Consider the following 15,935-nt stretch of genomic DNA (forward strand, 5'->3'; position numbering starts at 1 on the left):
AAACTAGAGAATGCATTCGACCAATGGCAAAAAAGCAGAGTTACACGGTATATAATCTTCCCTGGCCACGCCACATACTATTTTCTCTCTCTTATAACTAGCTCTTAGACAACTTATCAAAATAACCCTTCTTGAACCTCTAGCATATCAGATAATATCATCAAACATAGGGTTAATAACAGATCAAACTAGGCTAGACTTTTACCAAGTAGGTTTGAGCCTGTAATAGGGGTTTAAAGCCTAAGCCTAGACTTGAGCTTATATGTTGACTATTTTTAAGACCCAAGTTTGTGCCCATTATAAACCTGGCCAAGTCTGAAACCTTTTTAAAAGTTTATTTATTTAATAGGCTTTAAAAACTATGAGTAGCCTTTTAAACCTACATATTTAAAATTGTAGGCTTTAAAGAGGTTTTGAGCTTATTTAAAGCTTAAATGTAATTGAAATAAAATTTGGTTTTTATTATAAATTATTTTAAAGAATTATTAGATAACATCCAAGATTTTTATTACAAATTGTAGTCTTTGAACAAGAAACCCCAGACCCTATCATGGTCATTGAAGCTGCCAATAAGATGATGAGGGACTTCTGGAAAGCTAATGAATTATTGCCCACTAATATAGGAATTGCGCTCCCTAAATCTGCTACAAGGTGGAGTAAGCCACATTTCGAGAATGTGAAGTTAAACTACGATGGGGCCTACTGTCGAAAAACAGGTAAAGCAGGCATTGGTATAATCTGTAGAGACTCCTATGGGCTGTTTATGCGAGGGTGGTCAGAAGGTGTAGTGGCATCTTCAGCGCTCCATGCTGAAATCTTGGCAATGACTAAAGCTATCTCACTCTCTGAAGAATGGGGCTACTCGAATGTCATCTTAGAAGGTGATTGTAAGGTGCTTGTTGATGCTATCTCTGCTCGATCCCCATCTTCTTGCCCTTGGCTGCTGCAGGGTCTAGTCAACGATATAATAGAACAGATTGCATCACGAAGTACGCTGACTTGTTCTTTTATTTCCCGTGCGGGAAACTGTGCCGCCGACTACTTGGCTGCTTCTGCTTCAAGGGAAGGGGGACCTCATGGTCTGATCCTTGTATCTCCACCTCCTCTAGCTTCCATATTACTTCATGATGCAACTGACATGCATAATCTTGGGAACGACCAGACCTCACATGAAGCAGACAGGGAAGGCGTTGGCTGATGTTTTTTCATCCTTCATTTATTTTCCTTGCTTGTTCTTTTTGTTGCCTTTGTTGTTTTGAACCTCGTTGTGTTTCGTTCCCGTTAGTAAAGATGTGTTTTACCCTGGCCAAAAAAAAAAAGACTTTTATTACAAATTATTTGAAGATTTTTATCAACTTTAGCAATGAGCGAACTTGCAGTAGTGTAAAAAGAAACAGATGCAGACTCTTTTTTTCCAGTAAAAGTAGAGCACAGACAAACCTTTAAAAATAAAAGCAAGAGAATGAACAAGAATACAGATATTGTCATAAACTTGCTTTAACATCATCTATGAGATAAAAAAAATCCCACAAAGCCTTGGCATATTCTTTCAAAAAATAATACCATATGGGACGCCCAGTAGACGTTCAGTAACGGGGAAAATAATCTCAGCTAAAATTTTGAGGACGCTTCATATCTATGTTGCGGAGGTAATTTAAAAGAATTTAGTCTCTTTCCTATACTTCAAAGTTTCAGCAGAGAAAAGAGAACACCAGAGCAGATAAGGGACTGGAACAAAAGTTGAAATTTGAGGAGCTTTGAGCCATCTAGTTTTAAAGTTAGAAAATAAAATTGCCTCCAATAAAAAAATATTTATGTCCAACAAAAAAAAATAGTTTCCAACTCAAATGTGGGCTGGAAGTAGCCCAATCTCGCCTTATTGTTTCAACGAGCCTTTTGAACTTTCATTTTTTTGTTTTTGGGCCTGATGAACTTTCATTGCTTGAGGCTAGCACACTTTTTCTAGTAGGCTATGCATGCCAGCCCAACAAGCTGGGCCCATGCTCCCAACTACCTTTCCTTCATTCATCGTAGTGGCCCTATGTTAAAAATTCTTTTTTTATAATGTACAAAATTTGAATTAATAATGATATTGACTCCTTCAGATTCAATTTTTAGTTCAAAATTAGTAGCGTATTGGTTTGAAAAGCTCAAAATGATGATCATGGGTTCCCTCAAATGATAATCATTCTCAAAATACAAATTTCTCTTTTGTCATTGCTTGATGTATCCAAAGATTAATGAGAGAAATGAGAATGAAGAAGAGGAGGATTCATGGCCAGCAGGTTGATGGGCAAAAGAAAAACTTGCATTAATTTCTTTTTAGAAAACTTGGAATTTAAATTACCCATGACGTTACTATGTCGAATATTATTAAAATTTTAAATCATTTATAAAAACATCACCGTTCTTCCTTCTATGTCAGTTTTAGATTTATACTACCTCCGGTCCTAATTATAAGAGCCAGTTGACTAATTTGAGAAAATTAAGAAAAGAAATTAAGTTATTTATTTGTAATAAATAGCTGTTATCTTTCCTAAAATATCTTTACTAATCAAGTATGTGGGCTAAAACTATAATTATTAGAAGGACTATCTTGAAAAAAATTGAGTAAACATGAGAAACAAAATAGATTGGGGTCTTATATTTAAGACCAACATATATAAAAGTTAAACGGGGTTTTATATTAAGGACTGGAGGTAGTAGTATTTATGTTTTGTGTACTAATAATCCACGGAACTTCTGTAAAACATTAACGAATTTTGAAAATCATATATTGATAGCAAAAAGAAAAAAAAGAAAATCATATGATCCATGTATTTTTATCATAAAATAATTTTTTTAAAAATTACCAAATAAGGATCATCAAAATATAATTGAGAAAACTGTCAGTATAATCAAGCAAGTCATGTATGAAGAGGCCCATTTTGAAGGCTGTTAGACCTTAAAGCATAGAATTATGCCCCAAAAAGAATATACTTCACCAACATGGAAATCTTCAACTGCCTTGTTCACTTCCAAAACCTTAGGTCCCGTTTGATACGAAGTATTAAAAATGGAATATAGAAACCTAGATGGCAATTGAAAAAAATCAATAAAAAAGTCTTTAGCATGAGTAATTGCTTATTACATAGGATTAAACAAACCCATAGAAGTAGGATTGGGGAATACCACTTCCCCTATGGTATTCCTCAATCCCATATATATGGGTTTGTCTAATCCCATATAACGAGCAATCTCTGATAGTAGATACTATTTTCTCAATCTCAATCACAATTCTTATCCCTTATTTTTAATACTTCGTACCAAATGATATCTTAGCATTGACTAACAGGGATTAGGTTTAGTATATTTGAATTCTCATTGAGAGAAATACTCATATTTAGTGACAAAAGTATTTCAAACAAGATTATCTTCAATAAAAAGATATCTGTACGTAGGGAAAAGAAACTTACTGTTGATGCCTACAACAAAAATGGAATTGTGTGGGCATTTAGTATGAACTTCATTCTTTAAGCCCTCTTCTTCCAGAGTAGTCCTGTCTGAGCAATGAGATATCTATTTCTGTGTTCTTGTTTTAAGAGACATTTAAATCTCACATAGAATATGAGAAGAGCTTTTATCACAATATATATTGAGTACTTTAATAAGCTTAGAAATACTCCAAATTCAGTGATTCTTCGGATCTCTCTTTTAATAGTAGTTTTTTTGCTGGGTAATGACGCAACAGAAATTATTTAAAGAGGACTCTACTTTTTGCTTTAAGAAAAAAATAAGATAAGAGTTACATGTCACTTTCAACATGTTTTACACATACTAAGAAAAACTTTTAATTTCATTAACTCTATCTTAAAATTCAGCAACTTTTTAACTTTATCTCTATTTAATATGTAATATGCCTCATGAAAATAAAGTTAACATATTAATAAATGAGAGATAAAATTATAAATTTATATGAAAAAATTTCTGCTTTTACCCTATAAATAGAACCAAAAAATTCTTCTCTCTCTATCATTTAAATAGGACCAAAAGAAATACAAGTGAACCAAAACCATGTAGTAACTAAAGAATTAATTTTCTCAAAAATGATTGGGATCATAGAGCACGATCGGATTTGTTAGGAAGAGATGCTACAAGATTCATATGTAACAAATACTTGTTTTGATTTTTGGAAAAGAATCATTTTTATTATTGATGAAAATCTAATACATTTAAGTGATAAAAGTCTCTATACTCATTTCAGTCCTACATATAAACTATAAATAAGCAAATTACGTAAATTAAAAAACTGATGGAGTAGAGTTGATTAAAACCCATAAATGTGTAGAAAAACATATAATTTTCTGTCCAAATATACCTTTATCCATGGAGAGAATACACGAGTGAGAAATAATGAGTGGGAAAAGAGACGAGAGAGACATACAGTTAATTAGAGTAAAAAATATTAAATGATAAGAGTGTAACTTAATTGTAAAAAGGACCAGACTTATTTTTAAAAAAAAAACCGTAACTTATAAAAATAGTGGGAAGGAGTAATTCTTATATGACATTTTAATTTGGGAAAAGATATTCAAGTGTGCTTCTCTTAATGTATTGAAGAAAAGTGTACTTCTCTAAATTGTAACCGATTCCACTTAAATTCTATATGGCTTATTTAAAAAGGAAAAAAGAAAAGAATTTTTTTTTTCTTTGTTTTTTATGAAGGGTAAGACCTAATTTTGCCTCAAAAATTTTTCATGGGTATCTAGATTTTTTTTTGAATTAATATTGTCCCAAAAGTAGTAAAACAACAAAACTGTTCCTTCAAAAACTAATATTAATTATTAAAAAATTAACATTTATCGTTAACATTTTCAACTGCTTTAAGATAATATTGCTCTTTTCTTCAATACTCCTGGGTAACTATTAATCCAAACAAAATTTTCACCCACAGAAACCTTAACCCTTTCATTAACAACGCCCTTTTAAGGCTGAGCTCCCCACTGTCCGTAGGGCCAAATATTTTCTCTCTCCTCTCTTCAAATATTTTCAATTTGAAGGAGAAAGAAAAGTGAGAGAATCTCCTCTTTCATAGTATCGGTCGAGTAGTCAAAACTCATCTCAAGACTTTGGTATTATATTTTATAATGTTGTAGAGTTTCTATGTTGTTTAACCGAAAGACATGTGCACCACTCAAACCCTAATCTCGTGAGCATTGGATTCTTTGCCTTTTCACTATTGATTGCCATAATCTTGTATAATTCACCCCCAACAAAGTCCAAAAAACTTAGAAAACACACACACATATATATATCCAAGGGATACAACTTTTCTTATAATGCAATATATATTCGACGAATGCAATTTTTCTTTAATTGTGTGTCAACATTTGTAAATAGCCAGACATGTTGCATGTAGTAAAAGAAGAATTGTATCCGTTTAAAGATCTGACTCCTTGACTATTTCTGGATGATAAATTTTGAAATTATAGATTTTTTTGAGTAATTTTCTCTTTAAATTATTGTTTAGCTAATTATAAGGAAGGATGAGTCTAATTTTTTTAATTATTATAGTTTAAAGAATGTTCTCCACCTGAAACTATGCCACATGGGATTTTACAAATGTCAGGAAGATTGAGACGAGTTTAGAAAATTGAAAATATGATGACACACCTCCCAAAATTAGTAAAGACAGCAACACAATTGGGTGCTTTGAGTCATTCAATAAATACAATATTATTTGTTTTTAGTGTTTCAATAAATTATGTAATCAACAAAACATTAACAAAGCAGATACCTGCAATTTAAAAAAAAAATGGTTGACACCGCTCAAACCATTCCTCCCTCCATTTCTTATTATAAGAGACATTTGATGCTTATGACATGTTCCTATATATTAGAGACACTTAAAAGTTGTCTCTATTTTTTTGTGTTGATTTTCTATTTTACTCATATTTATTGTCTCCAACTTACACTCTTTCTCCTTCCCACTTCTCTTTCTTTGAATAATTTACCATTGTTCTCTCTCATGCTCTCTTTCCTTATATAATGAGGGCTTTTTTGGGGAAAAAATTACATATTTTACACATTGATTGTTCTTAACTAATTTTAACTGTTTTTTTTATCAACGTAATTCGGTTAATCGTCTCTTATAATAAGGAACGGAGGGAGTATTTTGAACACCCCCAGGGTGTTAGATGCAATGCCTCTGTGTGTGTATTATATGTAAGAAATTTTTTTTAATATAAATAAATGGGTTTTTAACTAAATTATATTATTCTCTTTTTACATGCATAATCGATTCGAAATATACACAAAAGGTATAATGTTTATATATATATATCAATTAAAATTTATGACTTTCTATTGCAATTATGTAAGCTAATTACGTGTTTTTAAAAACTACAACTCATATATACCTCTAAACAAAAATTTAAAATAGTATAACTAATTGAGAAAGAAATAAATTAAAAGACTGCTGGTAAAAAAAAAAGAAATAAATTAAAAGACATATAAGAAAGTAGTGAGAGGAAAGATGCCATTGAAATTGAAAGAGAAATAAACAAAAGAAAGGGAGAGGTGTTGGTAACATGATCAGCTTTGAAATCGAGGAAGGGCCACAAGCTACAGTAACACACAACGTCCTCATCCCTTCGTTTCACTGTTCCTGATTTTAATTTTTGGCCAGATTCTGATTTTCATTATATATATACATATATATACATATATATATATATATATAACTGTGTGTGTGAATGAATGCATGCATTTGTGTGTATGTGAGAGAGAAAAGACAGATACAAGTCAAAAAGAAAAAGGAGATAGCTCGTGAACTTCTGGCCTTGATGAATGTACAAACTAGATCTTATGCTTGTTTTTATTTTTATTTTCTTTTTGCATCAGATACACTCATAGAAATATAAATCAGATTAACTTGGTATGTTAATACTCCCTATCACCTAAGCTGCTGCGTTCTCAAAAAATGAAACGTGTGATCTTTTGATTTAGTCAAAACAACTATTACTAATTAATCCAAATGCTTGATGGTTAACTTGATCTCCAAACATGTATTGTTTGTAAATAATGCAATTTTCAAGAATTTATATATATGGATGATTATGTTTTAGAAAATAACTTTGAAATCTAACCCCAAAAAAAAAAAAATTTGATCAAGCTAGACAATATTAAATCATTTTGAAAATTGAGGATACATAGAGAAACACACTTATGTTGGAGATAGTAAATTAATGTTATTATTAAGATCCTGTGTTAAGTAGTTAAGATCATGTACGAATTAGTTAGTGACTCTAATTCATATGAAGAGTCCATTATCAAAGTATTATATATGGTGTGTCTATGTAGTTCAGGATACATAAATCATTTTTAGAAAGATTTATTATGTTCATTATCATTTGTTGAGTTGAAAAATGCAAGGTATTCCTCATATTCTTATCAGCTTCACTCATATATATGGGTGTGAATTTTGAATATTCTTGAAATTGTTAAGACAAAAACAAAAACTTCTTTGGCATTTTCTACCTCCGGTCCTAATTATAAGAGCCAGTTGACTAATTTGAGGAGATTAAGAAAGTAAGTTGAATTAGTTATTTGTTCTAAATAAGTGTTGTCTTTCCTAAAATATCCTTACTAATCAAGTGTATTGCTTAGAACTATCATTGTTAGAAGGGCTATTTTGAAAAAAAAATGTATAAATATGAGAGACAAAATGGATTAGGATCTTATATTTAGAACTAAAATAAAAATCAAACAATGTCTTGTATGAAGGACCGGAGGTAATATATATTTTCCATCAATTCCACATTTTCATGTTTGCTTCCCGGTTGATGAAGTGGCTTTGTGAAAGCAAGTGGTTACTATATTGAAGTGAAGGGAATTTTTGTACATACTCTTCTCATTGAAAAAAAAAAAGAAAAAAGAAAAACAAAACAAAGCATGTGAATAATTTTTCAGATTGAAAAAAACCCATCCAGTGCATTGGTAACAATTGGCTTGGAAAGATTGGGGATGTGACCCTTTCCTTATCACCTCAAGTCGGCAATATCCAAAAATCTAAATTGTGATTCGTAATGATAATGTCTTTTCCTGCAATGCTCATCCTCATGTGATTTAGTAGCACGAAAACGTAGGATTCTATTTATTAATCCCAAGTCATTAGTACTTGTTCCTTCGAAAAAAAAGTTAAATTATATATTCAATATCCCGAGATATTTATTATCTAAAATATTTTATAATACATTCAGGGCTCTAAAATATTTTTTTTCTGTATTTTTTTTAATGAATGATGGTGAATTCAATCTCATATGTCACACGCGATGATTTTTACTTTGTTTATTCATCATTATAGGACATCGCCATTTCAGCGTTATTAAATTTGTTTGGAAATAAAATAAATTTTTAGATGCCTAGTGGTGTATACAGAGAAGGTCTCGTAGCCAATAGTAAAAACCTTTTGAGAAGTCTACAATAAGGGCGAATTAGTTATTGCTACTGAAAGTAGATAACTTTGATCTCGACCAAAAATAAGTAAATAAAAAATTTATACTTAAAATCATGAATCACATCTTGAAAAATGAGAAAAAAATTATATAAGTTTTGAATCGGAGCATTCTTAGCAAAATATAAGAAAGAATTCTAAAAAAATACCTCTCAAATTCAAAATTTTAAATCAAGAATGATAACAAAAATGTATTCATTTGCTTTTCAAATATTGTTAATTGTTATTAAAGTATCGTAAATAAGACTAATTTGGAATTTTGAAATTCAAAGGCATTTTTTTATATTCTCCTAAAATATAATTAATGTCTTCTTTAATAACTTATAACAAGGATCACTTGTTTCTTTCTAAAATTGCCTTAACTGAGGAATCATAATAGCATATTTCAAGATTGTGGTAGGCTTGGCAGTTGGCATTAGTGCAAATTTTTCTAAATATTTGGCATATTTCCTTGTGTATTTATAAAAAAATGAAAAATAGATCATGTATGATAAAAAAAAATAAGACATATTATTTATAATTGATGAATAATAATAAATATTATTTATATTGTCTGAAAATGTTCCCCGTCGACAACATTGATTTGTTAGTCATTAATTAATGATTGTAAGAAAATGTTCTGACCCGACTTTTTCCTTCTTTTTTTTTTGATATGATATATACTTAACTGAATCATCATCAATATTTAAAGAGAAAATTAATTCTTTCTTATAATTTTATTTGATTCTCAATTAAATTCATTGCTTCTTCTTTTTATTGGTTCTTACAATTTTTTTAGTTGATGCACAAGTTTTTATTATGGGCATTAGTTTTTATGTTCATAATTTATCAGTGTATAAAAATATCTTTGTTTTTTTATAGAATAAGAAACACAGTGTTAATAGTTAACGACGACGTGGCTCGAATAAGAAAAATAGATTTGACATTAATTATTATGTATAAATGTCAGAAGATAATTATTAGCATAATTTGTATTTTTATGTCAATAATAAATAATTTTATTTTATCATTTTATTTCTTTTTTATTTATATTTTTGAAAATTTATATGCCACTTAATTAGCATTCAAAAAAAAGTATCGAACTAAGAACAAATGGTGAGCTAACAAATGCGTAAAAAGAATTTTTTTTTTTGCAGGAGAAATATTGGTTGGGGTTTTGAACCAAGAATGAAATAGGAAAGCTGAAAAAAAAAAATTAACGCTAGTGACGAGAAAAGTTCGGAAAAAAAAAAAATAGAAAGTGAGTTTAGTTGTGCAAAAGAAAGTTGAACTGTGCATCACCAAAAAAAAAATGATTGCACATAATAAAAAAAATTGCACTCAAAAAATGTTAAGCAGCAAGTAATAATAGAAAGTGAGTTGCATGAAGTTTTGGAGATTATTTGTCAATTAATTTCTCAATAAGGAATGAGACACTAATCCTCGATTTTCCTAGAAAGGAAACTACAGAGATATCATTAAAATTAGGAAAAATCTAAAATAAATATCTCTTAAAATTTAAAATCTTAAATAAGGAATTATTACAAAAATATATTGTTATCTTTTTTAAGTGTATTCAATTGCTATTAATGTGTAATAAATAAGACTGATTTAAAATTTTAAAATTTAAGGGGTATTTTCTTTCAAATTTTTTAGTAAAAATTAGAAATAAATATTAGGAAAAATGACCAAAAAAAAGACGCAGAAAATTACTTAATTCTAAATCAAATTTGGTAACAGTATTTTATGTGGTATGGACAGTACTGAATTTGTAAATAACAACAAATTTTTGTTAATATTTTTTATTTGATATTTAGTAATTTTTAATTTTTTTAATTATTTTCTCTAAATATTAATAGTAAATAAGATATCACGGGAAAAAAAAAACAAGAAAGAAAGTCTAGACTTTTTTTTATAGCAAATAAGTATAAATAAAATAGGGTGGGGGGGTGATGTAGAGAGAGAGGGTATTACTATTAGAGATACGATAGGCTGTAAAATAGTTGGTTGGGTAACAAATGATGTGGTCGCTTTCCAGGGGAATGCCAACTTTCTGACGTCTGTGAACAAAATTAAATGATTTACGATTTGACCTTCTCCATTACTGATTTGACGCAACAAGACTTTCCTTTTATTTTTCTTTTTCTTTTTTTCTCCCCATATTAATATTAATATTATTATTATTATTTTCTCAAAAGGCTTTTCCAAAAGACTCTGATGCTACATCAATCAGTCATTGTGCATGTCACAACTATTTTTAATTTCTACGAAAAGGCATAAAAAAACAATTTTAATTTATAATTTTTAACCATTCAAAAAGTAAGTGACAACACATTTTTTAATAATTTTTAATTTATAATTTTAAAATTTAACAGTCATTTTAATATTATTATTTTAATAAAAAACACCATTTATTTTTTAAATATATTTGTATGTTAAATTGAATTATGAAATTTGCTAAAAATAAATAGTACAATACAAAATTTATGATCCAAAACATACATAAGGATTTGGATTCATTTTAAGTGGATACAACTCTTCTTCATCATGTAGTATCATATTTTTAGGTATGTACAAATATTTTTTATTTTATATACAATTAAAAATAAGTGGCATGCACCTGAAAAAGAAATATATATATATATATATTGAAAATAAGTTGTATATGGATCCTCACACAAATTTTAAATGTTTTCGGGAAATTTTTCAAAAATTTTCTCGATTAAATTTCATTAAATAAATACCATTTATTCATTTATTGTTGAATAATTATTACTGAATAAAAGTTAATGATTAAAGAGTTCAAATAATTTCAGAGCTGGGCCTATATCAGTCTTTTGTCAGTAATTTTATTGAAGAAGTAGCCAATATCGTTTGATTATTTCTATTTTTGTGTCATTCTTGGCCTAAGCAAAGTATACAAATGAAGATTAAGATCATTCTGGTTAAATTAAAATTTTTGTAAATTATGAATACTCAAGGGTTCATGCTTGGAAAAATCACAAAAAAGACTGTAAAATTAGAAAAATTTAGGATCCATAATAATATTAGCATGGGTTTTGACAACAATTTTTATAAACTAGTCCCTAAGTGTAATTTTTTTAATTTCACAGTCTTTTTTTTGCGGTTTTCCCTTAATGCTTTGAATGATAGAAATAAAATAAAAACTAAGTGAATTTATAAAAATAAATCTTCTTTCCTTTTATTTTAAACAAGTTCAAAATTATTTCAAAGTATAGCTATTGTTCCATTTTATAATCAGCATTATTTTTTTGTATATAATAGATCGCCAAACCTAATAAAAATTTTTGTTCTTAAAAAATAATTATAGTTTCCAAGTAATCGAAGAAATAGTAATTTTTTCAGTGCTTCGAGAGAATAATTGATATTTATAATTTATAAATATAATATATATTGAAATAGCTCAGGGAAATGAACATAACAACCGGGGAAGCAGCCGGCACATGAAAACCGGGTTCAAGCGGACATACGGAAGATATTTTTACCATTTGAACACAGTACCGTGGGGTGATTTTATGATTTAGTGTTGATTAAAAAAATCATAACTATGATATTATTTCTGATCCTTAATATAAAAATTCGTTTAATTTTTATTTTGATCATAAATATAAAGTATCAATCTATTTTGGTTATCATATTTATCTATCTTTTTTTAAGGTAGTCCTGGTAATAGTGGTAGTAATAGCCAATACACTTGATTAGTAAGGATATTTAAAAAAACACCTATTTATTACAAATAACTAATTTAACTAGGTTTTTTAATCTATTCAAACTAATCAACTAACTCTTATATTAAGAACCTAAAGTAATATAAAAAAAGATAAATTAAATATTTTATTTTCATAGTTTTGACTCACTTAAAATTAACTTTTACGGGGCGAAACTTAATTTATTTTATAATTTTGACTCAATCAAAACTCAACTCATAAAATTTGACTTGAGAAAACTCAGATTTATAGTTTTAATCCTTTAACACATAACTCATTCAGTATTATATATAATATAAAAATAATCGAATTATGTGTGTGGGTTAGTTAAAATTAATTAAAGGTAATAAATGTGTAAAAAAATATTGTTGTTAATATAAGATTTACAAACTAGATTTTATATCAAGAACTAAAAGTAATATATTTATTTTTTTCAACTGTACATTTAATTATAGTGGGTGAGTGAGTGAGAGAAAGAATAAGTGGGAGAAAATGAAATATAAATCTCAATCAAGTTATAATAATTAATGTAGATACATGTAATCAATGAAGATAAAAATAAAAAAATCAATTAAATTTTTACTCATATGCAAAGTGTAACTTAAAAAAAATATAAATATAAACTAATATCTGTGATCTTGATGTTATTTTTCATATGTATCTGACACTCTAATTTTATTTACGGTGAATTCAGTGCCCTCGAAGTTGTTTTTACTAATCAACACATTTGTTAACTTCTCTTGATGGTGCATATGATCACATGCATCAGTTCAAAAGCGACAATTGACCCATTGGATCATGATAATGCCTCAAACATTTCTAATTATACGGATGATTGAGCGAATTGACTGATAAAAAAGAAAAAAAAATACTCCTTCAGCCTTAAATATAAAACTCATTTTATAAGGCAATTTACACTACAAAATAGATTTTATATTTAGGATCAGAGGAGTACAATAGTTTGATTAAAAATTAAATGAAATTATAAATATGAGATAAATTTTTTTTACAGAAAACTTGATTAAAATTAGGTAAAATTCTAAGGATATGATAAAAATTAAAAAAATTACAAAAATCTAATTGCAAGTTAGGTGAAGTTATAAATACGCACAAATAAATCAATTTTGTTTTCACGTAGGATATGTTGAGGAAGGAGAGACCATCTATCAAACCAGAAAGAAGAAGCATTACCCTTCCCAATTCTCAAGCCACCGTTTTTCATAAACTTGAATCCCACACTTTACAAATACTTTTCCATGTCTGAGACGAATAAGGCCTCACCAAAACTTGGACGCATATGACGCGTTTTTGCTCAGTTAAAGCAGTCATGCGCTGTGCAAGGTCAAAAAGAAAATACTCCTCCCGTCCTAGATATAATATCTTTTTTATAGTGTAGTCTTAAATATAAAATTTTTTTTTATAATGTAAATTATACTATAAAAAATGATTTTATATTTAAAACCGGAGGAATATATATACACACATACTCATGTAGTATTATTTACAGAATAAAGAGAGAATGGATTTTTTTATCCTATTTATGATATAGAAAGAGAAAATTTTTATATAAATATATAATTTTACCTTTTATATATTATTATGTTGACTTCATTTGAAAAAGTTATTGAATATTAAGATAAAGTTAACAAATTTTAAAATTTTTCTTAGTTTATATGAATATGTTAAAAGTAACTTATAATATGATTACAGAAACGCGTATATATATAGACACACAAATTTGTTCATGCTTATTCCTTAGCTTAAAATATATCTTGAAGTAAATTATTTATCATTCTTCATAAAAAATACAACAATTATTAATCTTGTTCTCGCTGACCAAAGCATATGTATGCCCATATTTTTATATGAACGAGGTAGATGTTTTATACCTGACAATGCATTTGTTTAACTCTATATATACCTTGGCATCTGTCTGTAAGAAAATTATAGTTTAATACATATATAGTTGCCCACACATATATATAAAGAAAAATTTATGTCTAATTTTCCAATATATTTTCTTATAACAGTTTTAATTAAAATGTGCCAAGTTTATAGTTTTTACATGCACGTTTTTAGTTAAAAGCATATAGTTAATTTATCTTCTAAATAACTATTCATATTTTAATGATTTTTAAATTAACAATTTTTTTATATTTTTACGAAAATTTGTTGATCAGCTTTAAAATTTAACTCAACAAAAAAATTGTTAAACATTCACATTTGTATGTTTAATTCTTCAATATTTTTTACTGGCAAAATTAGCCGGGAAGGGAATCATCCCATCTACGTTAGTGACTGGCGTCTTGAAATGAAAGCTTCTTTTTAAATGAGACTGTGGGGGGTGTTTGAACACCGTAAAATGATTTTAAAAAGTATTTTTTTAAAATCAAAATAAGTCTCTTTACGTTTTTATTTTATATGCCGTAAAATTATTTTTAAAGTTATAATTTTGTTTCCATTTGAACACTTCTTATACGTATGATTAGCCGTTAGTGGTTACGAGTTTTTTTAAGACAAAGAAAAGAAAGTAAGTGACTAATGGTATCCTGATATACTAATACATAGTAAAAATTATCTGAAAGTCAGGGAATTTGAATTTAAAAATAAGAAAAATTATGGACAGCTTGATTATTTCAACCATAACTATCATGAAAATTCAGTTATGACAACTAATGAAACTCGACACAATAACTGATAGATAGCTAAGTTTTTTAAACATAATATGCAGTGTAAACTGCGTATGGAAAAAGCTTTATTGAGATAAAACCTATTTTAATAATCTTTATGTTTTAGGGAGATTAGCCCACAGTTAACATTCTCTGGAGCTTCATTCAAAATGAACTTTTAAACAAATTCACGTAAAGTGATATAAAACTTTTCTCATATATTTATTTCGTATTTTATGAAGCACATTTAAAAAGTTACTTATAAATTAATATAAACAAATTCTTAGTTTCTAGCAAAAAAAAATTAAAGTTGCTACCAAACAAATAAGTAAAAATGAGATTTAGAAAAACAAAAATGGGAATAATGGCATGGAACAATGGAGAGAAGAGAGAGAAATGTGTAAGGAGTAAGGAAGGATACACATTTGGTCAAATGAGAGGGTGGACGACCTTAATAAATGAAGGTGTCATAGTGGAGAGTGCTCAGATAAGAGAGAGGAAAAAAAATGAAGTTTTCAGAGACAGTACACATTGGTGGGCTGTCTTCCCGCCATTAAAACTCCTCTCTTTCTCTCTCCTCTTATATTTCATTTTCATTTTTCTTATTATTCCCGGCTTTTCTCTCCCATTTTCTTTCTGGGTTTGCCATTTCCTCTCTCTCTAGAAACGACAACAATTCTGGAAGCTCCTCTTCTATAAATAGGACTCTCAGGCCCTTTTCGCTTAGCCACTAGGGTTTTCAGTTTTCACACCTCCCACACACGAGAATCATCAAAATCAAAATTTGCTCCCAAAAGGAAAAACAAAAAGGGAAAATTATTGGCCATCTCTATCTGGTCCTTCACTCCTGCTTGCAAGCAAAGCAAAGAGAGAGACCGCTCCCAATTCATAAATATCCTCACCAGAGAGAGGAGAGAGAAGAGAGAAAGAGGTTTGGGCAAAAGAATTAGAGCCAGGGGATCAATAATTCTTGTGCGAATTGAAGACTTATAGGAGTGATCATCATCAGCAGCAGCAGAAGAAGAAGACGAAGAAGACGAAGGGGGAATTTGGAAGAAGGAGACA

At 28.7% G+C, this 15,935-nt stretch overlaps 1 protein-coding gene across 1 annotated transcript; it reads left to right on the forward strand.

Annotated features, from left to right (window-relative positions):
- Positions 1 to 550: 550 nt before the first annotated feature.
- On the forward strand, positions 551 to 1,198 carry LOC114741595 (uncharacterized). Its single transcript, XM_028929861.1, has one exon. The coding sequence runs from the start codon at positions 551 to 553 to the stop codon at positions 1,196 to 1,198; it is 648 nt and encodes a 215-aa protein (XP_028785694.1).
- Positions 1,199 to 15,935: the final 14,737 nt, after the last annotated feature.

Source organism: Neltuma alba, unplaced genomic scaffold, assembly GCF_004799145.2.
Source record: "Neltuma alba isolate B1F8T4 unplaced genomic scaffold, ASM479914v2 tig00003439_pilon, whole genome shotgun sequence".
Classification (NCBI taxonomy): Eukaryota; Viridiplantae; Streptophyta; class Magnoliopsida; order Fabales; family Fabaceae; genus Neltuma; species Neltuma alba.